The sequence below is a fragment of the Callospermophilus lateralis genome, chromosome 18 (assembly GCF_048772815.1).
Source record: "Callospermophilus lateralis isolate mCalLat2 chromosome 18, mCalLat2.hap1, whole genome shotgun sequence".
NCBI lineage: Eukaryota > Metazoa > Chordata > Mammalia > Rodentia > Sciuridae > Callospermophilus > Callospermophilus lateralis.
Genome location: NC_135322.1, coordinates 40,300,477 through 40,306,476, shown reverse-complemented (window position 1 = coordinate 40,306,476; position 6,000 = coordinate 40,300,477). Strand labels below are relative to the sequence as shown.

The window sequence follows — 6,000 nt, the reverse complement described above, 5'->3', positions numbered from 1 at the left end:
GCTGATCCTAATTGGAGTTGTGCTCCAAAAACTCAAATATACTCTACATAACAAATGATGTGACTGCTGGAGATCTGATGAAGGCACACAGAAAGTGTGGCTACTTCCTAAATATGAGAATGGCAGTGACAGCCCCACACATGACTCCCTGGTGATGTCCAACCCAAGCCTTCCAAGATGGAAGGGATGGGGAAAGTCATTCCAGGTAGAAAACACAATGTGAGCAGAGAGTCTAGAAACAGCATGTAAAGGATAGGGTTTGAGGGGAAAAAGCAAAAGATAAGGTTGTAGAGATAAATGGTGATCAGAATATTTTGGAGATCTTCGTGTAATCTGTTAAAGAGGTTGGATTTTCTTTGATTGAAAATAGGGAGCCAATTTAGACGTATAATGAGAGGTGGTGATTCTAGGCACAGTTGGTGCACACTAGTAATCCTAGTGACTTGGGAGAGCAAGGCAGGAGGATTGCAAGTTTGAGGCCAGCCTCAGCAACTTAGGGAGACGTCTCCCTGCCAATAAATAAATAAATAAATAAATAAATAAAATAATAGAAATAATAATAATAATAATAATAATAGAAAAGGCAATGTAGCTCAGTGGTAAAATGAGTTCAATCTCAATACTGGAAAAGAGAGGGAGACCGAGACAGTGCCGGGGTGGGGGTTGGGGGAGAGGAAGGAAGGAATGATGCTAAAGTTTTATCATCTGTAAAATGGACTAATAACAGTACCTACCTCATAAGGTTATAGTAGGATTAAGTAAAATGATCATATAAAGCACTTATAATGGCAGCTAGAAAATGGTCAATAAGCGTTAGTGATGCTGTCATGTCCTGTTAGAAGAGCAACTGAAAAGTCATAGACCACCAGGGTCTGCAGGCTACAGACTGGTTGTGCTGGTAGGGGACGCCTGCGGGGATGCACTGGCTCAGATCCGGCCACCGCAGACACCTGGGTGGAGCTGAACCTCAAACAGGCAAGTTACAGCAGCCGAAGACGCGACTACTCTTAGGAGAGAACATAGCTCTGCTCCTCCGCGGCGCGAACCACCGCGCAGCCGCACTCGGAGTGAGGCGGTGCCTGCGCAGCCGCACTCAGAGCGGGGCGGTGTCTGCGCAGCCGCAGAAGCAGTTGGGTGGGTGCGTGTAGCCGCGGGAACCGGCGGCGGGGCGTGCGAGCTCGGTTTGGGGCCTTTTCGCCTCCCGCCCGAGGCTGGGCGGGTCTTGTCCCGGGGCCCCTCGCCGGCCTCGGGCGCCAGCCCACTACCGTGCCGCCGCCGCCGCCGCCGCCACCATCATGCTGCTGCCCGTGTTCACCCTGAAACTGCGCCACAAAATCAGCCCCCGCATGGTGGCTATAGGGCGCTACGACGGGACTCACCCGTGCCTGGCGGCCGCCACTCAAGCGGGCAAGGTAACCGCTCCCACCGGCTCGGAGCCCGGGCCCCGCGCCCCTGAGACCCCGCCTCTCGCGCCGGCCCCGCCCCGGCCGCGGTTGCCTGGCAACCTGTCGTAATCGCGGCGTAGGGTCCATCCTGCCAAGAGGAGTAGGGAGTTCTGATTGTTTTCTGATTGTCAGGACATTGGTGGCGTGCCTGGACGAAAAAGGAGCTTAGGGAAGGGAAGTCTTCAAAAGGAAAAGGGCTTGGCTAGGATTAGCTCTAATAGCTGACCCTAGAATCCAGCTTGGAGCCTCTGCTTGTCGCTTGGAACTCCTTGCACTCTCACACTGGTGAGAAAGAGAAAGGTCTATAGATATCCCTGAATTAAATTCAAGTTGCTCTTTGTGTGTGTGTGTGTGTGTGTGGTCCTGAAGATGGAAATCAGGGCAGGCCCTGTACCACTGAGCTGTATCTCCAACCCTCAAATTGCACTTTTGATCCTTGGCCAGGTACATGCAGAGTTTTCCCCATAATATATTAGCTAAGCATTATGTGCTTACATATGTGCCAGATACTCTGCAAGAGACATGGTCATTCAACAGTCATCAGACTTCAACTGAACACCTCTGTTATGCTAGATTCACGGATGAAATTGGAATTCCTACTTTAAGAAAGCTTAAAGTGTAGAAGGATGTCAAACAATGTATAGATCAAAGCCCAATATATTGGTGGAGGCATGCTCAAAATACATGAAATACAGGGTAATACAAGTACAAAACCTTATTACATTAATCACCTCAGCATCTTTGCTACAAGATTAAGGGTAGTAGCATAGCACAGATGTGATGGATCCTGGCTCCATTAATTGCTTCATGACCTTTGGCAAGGTACTTTGTAGTAATTTAGGGTCATGAGGATTAGATAAGTTAATACATGTAAAACACTTGTCATATAGGAAGTGGTCACTAATTGTTACCTATTATTTTCTTATTGTGATGCCTACCTTGCTGATTAGATAATTCAGGGAGGTTCAAAGCAGCGCCTGAAGCCACTCAACTGGAAATTGGTGAAATGAGATCATAGTGCATGTTCTCTGACCCAGTGTGCATTTTATAGCTAACATTTATGTAATAATTTATAGCTTTCACAACATTAAATAAAAACTTTAAGTACATGTTTTGTTACATCATATGATATATTTATACCTTTGGATACATAAGTAAAGAGTAGTGATTCCCTTCCATTAAGGAGTAAAGCACTTAGTGCAGGGTCCATACATGATGTTAGTTGTTGGGAGGCATTAACAGATCCCCAAACGAAATTCACATTAGTCCTGCTGTAGGTGTACAGCGCCTAATTTGAAGGCTTATCATGCTTGGCAGTGTTCTTAGCTTTTCAGGTGCAGTGGTTAATGTGACAGACAAGTTTCATCCCTTTGGAGTCTATTACCAGAATTACTTGTGTGTGTGCGCGTGTGTGTACATGGGAGGGAAAAGAAGTGGAGGATGGGGATGGTAGGAGCTTGCTATTTTAGATGGGGTAGTCAGTGAGGCCTCTTATATCATTTGATCAGAGATTTGAAGGAGATGAGGAGACAAGCTCTGGATATGTGGAGTAAGTGCCTTGCAGGCAGAGGGAGTAGTGAGTGTAAAGGCTTTGGTGTGTTCCAGGATGCAAAGAGGTTGTCGGGATGGAAAGGAATGCCGAGGCCCTGAGGTGAGCAGGGCCAGCCTTGCAGGCCACTGTAAAGACCTTGGTTTTTATACTGAGTAGGTTGGGAAGCCACTGAGGGTCTCAATAAAGAGGGTGATAGGATTTGCTTTATGTTTTAGGTAAAGTGATTCTGACTGTCTGACTGATATGTGGAGGATGTACTGGGGACGCAGGGAGCCAGGCAGGGGTTCTGTCACATTAAACTGTGACCTAGAGTGGGAGGCAGGGACACTTGATTCTAGGGTTGTTTATGAAGATGGCAAACAACAGAGGATCCCGTGCTCTGAGTAATTGAGTACTTTGTTTTTATAACTTTAAATAAATCTGGAAAGTTCTAATCTTTTATATTGAGACTTAAAAAATAATTGGTGATATCTTATGATTCACATAACATGTAAATGTCGTCTTTAAAAACAAACATTCCTGGCAAGGCTAAAGCCTACTCTGACTACTATGGCCTTCATTTCTAGAAACAGAACTTTGTCTATCTTGGCCCGAGCAAGCATATTTTATTTATTTATTTTGAAAAACTTTTTTTTTTTTTTTTTTTCCAAACAGAGTCTTACTACATTATCTGGGCTGTCCTTGAACTTGTGATTCTCCTTTTTAGCCTCCCTAGTAGCTGGGATTACAGGCACATGTCATGGCACCTGGTCAAGGGTATTTAAGAAGGGGTTCCTTGCAATATGAACTTAGTGTTTTCCTCTGGGAACATATTTTCCCTCACCATAGAACTGGTGGTGTGGGGGGATAAGTTCAATTTACCTTTCCATCAGCTAGAACAAATGATTTATGAACTTCAGCCAGTCCTTTAAGAATCTACAAAATAGGGAGTAGTCCATTTGTCATGTGACTGAGCTTGGCTTTTCCTTGTCTGAAGGGACAAGTAGTTCTCCCTGGACATTCGTATTTGTGTGTGCAGAGAACAGCAAGAGAGGAACAGGGAAGAACTCTGACTCTTTGGATTCTTGTTGACTCTTGGCAAAAATCACACTCCTTCCATTCTGGTTAACAATGAATGTGGGAGCCAGGAGTAGTGGGGCAACCCTGTAACCCCAATGGCTTAGGAGGCTGAGGCAGAAGGATTACAAGTTCAAAGCCAGCCTTGGTAACTGAGCAAGTCCCTAAGCAACTCACGGAGACCCTGTCTCCAAATAAAACATACAAAAGGGATGAGGATGTGGCTCCATGGTTAAGCACCCCTAGATTCAATTCCTAGTACCAAAAAAACAAAACAAAACAAAACCCAATAACTGTGGGTCCCATAAGTTCTTTCTCAGCAGATCTAACTAATAGAAGACTGCAAAGATTCTTCTGTTCAGAACTCTTATAAAAGGAAGTGTGATGTGGTTAGAGCTTGGGGTCTAGAGCATGACAGGCTTCATGTTTTCACCCTGTCACTCATAGTCTTGAGACCTTGGGAAAGGACCTTCTCTCCTCTGACCTTGTCCGTAAGTTAGGGGTTGGTGTGAGGATCAAATTCAATTAGTGTTTGCAAAAGCATAATCACACAAAAGAGAACACAAAGGTACTGTTCAGCAGCTGCAAATGTTTTCTACATGTTTCTAGTCAATTCTTTTGAAAATTATTTTTAATGTGCTACTTTGTGTAGTTAATAATTTAAAATTAATACTCTTTGGATTTATATCAAAGAAATTAAATATTTATTTAAAATTAGTGAATTTGAGAACCAGAAAGAGCCCAAGGAATTTCTAGTCCAGTGGCTTCCATCCTTTCTTTTATTGTATTGGCCCCCATGTAGTTTAAAAAAAAAAACAACTTTATTTTATTTATTTATTTATGTGGTGCTGAGGATCGAACCTAGTACCTCACCCATGCTAGGCAAGCACTCTTACCACCGAGGTACAGCCCCAGCCCCCATATGTAGCTTTTTTAGACATTGAAAATTTCTCCAGTGAAATTTTAATACTACGTTCATACTGTGTTTCTCTTTGTATTGTGGCCCTTTGGAGCCACAGTTGTTTTTTGATTTGTTTTGTTTTGTTTTAGTACTGGGACATGAACCCAGGAGCACTTTTATTGCTGAGCCACATCCCCAGTTCTTTTATTTATTTATTTTTAATCTTTGTATTTATTTATTTATTTTTTATGTGGTGCTGAAGATTGAACCCAGTGCCTCACACATGCAAAGCAAGCACTGAACCACTGAGCTACAAACTCAGCTCCATTATTTATTTTTTTTTACTTTGAGACAGGGTCTCACTGAGTTGCTGAGTCCAGCCTTGAGCTTGTGATCATCCTGCCTCAGCCTTCTGAGTTGCTGAGATTACAGGTGTGTGCCACTGTGCCTGGTGACAAGACATCCTAATATTTAACATCTTTTCACCTCAAACCCAGTTACCCATCTTGAGAGTAGTTTCACCCCTCCTGAGAATACATTTTTTCTACTCCAAAGCTCCTTTTCAGAGATGAAACCCAAGGAAGTTGAATGACTTACACAGTCACTCAGATGATTATATTTATGAAATTGAACCTGTCAAGTTTAATATCTTTGGACAAATTATTTCTCTGTCTTACTAGTATAGATGATGAAAAACTCTTCAAGAAATTTGATTTCTATGACACAGTTTAAGTTCATAAAACATTTTCAAACTACTAGACTAGGTTAGAAAGTAAAGTTATTAGGTGTTTGGAACAAAGTATACTAAAAGACGTGTCTGTTCTGCTTTCTGTGATCTTTGGGGTGTGTAACAATCCTACTGAAGCTGGAAGCAGCTGCCTGTGGGTGGATGGGGGAAAGGCTGGTCTGTGAGTGCTGGGGTGTCCTGCCCTGGTGAGCGGCCCGAGCCTTGCCTCACGTGTTCTTCAAAGGACAAGAACCTCCAGATTTCATAGTTGATAATGACTGATGGTTACCATGCACAGAACTGGGTGTGAGCATCTTAA

At 43.6% G+C, this 6,000-nt stretch overlaps 1 protein-coding gene across 2 annotated transcripts in view; it reads left to right on the top strand.

The window, feature by feature from the left end:
- Positions 1-1,142: 1,142 nt before the first annotated feature.
- Positions 1,143-6,000, top strand: part of Bbs2 (Bardet-Biedl syndrome 2) — a 37,861-nt gene continuing 33,003 nt past the window's right edge. For both annotated transcript variants that reach the window (XR_013154568.1, XM_076837827.2), the window contains exon 1: positions 1,143-1,412. Coding sequence is in view for 1 of the 2 variants with exons in the window: in XM_076837827.2 (XP_076693942.1) it covers positions 1,296-1,412 (117 nt within the window). In the remaining variant the exon portion in view is untranslated. The remainder of the gene's footprint in view (positions 1,413-6,000) is intronic.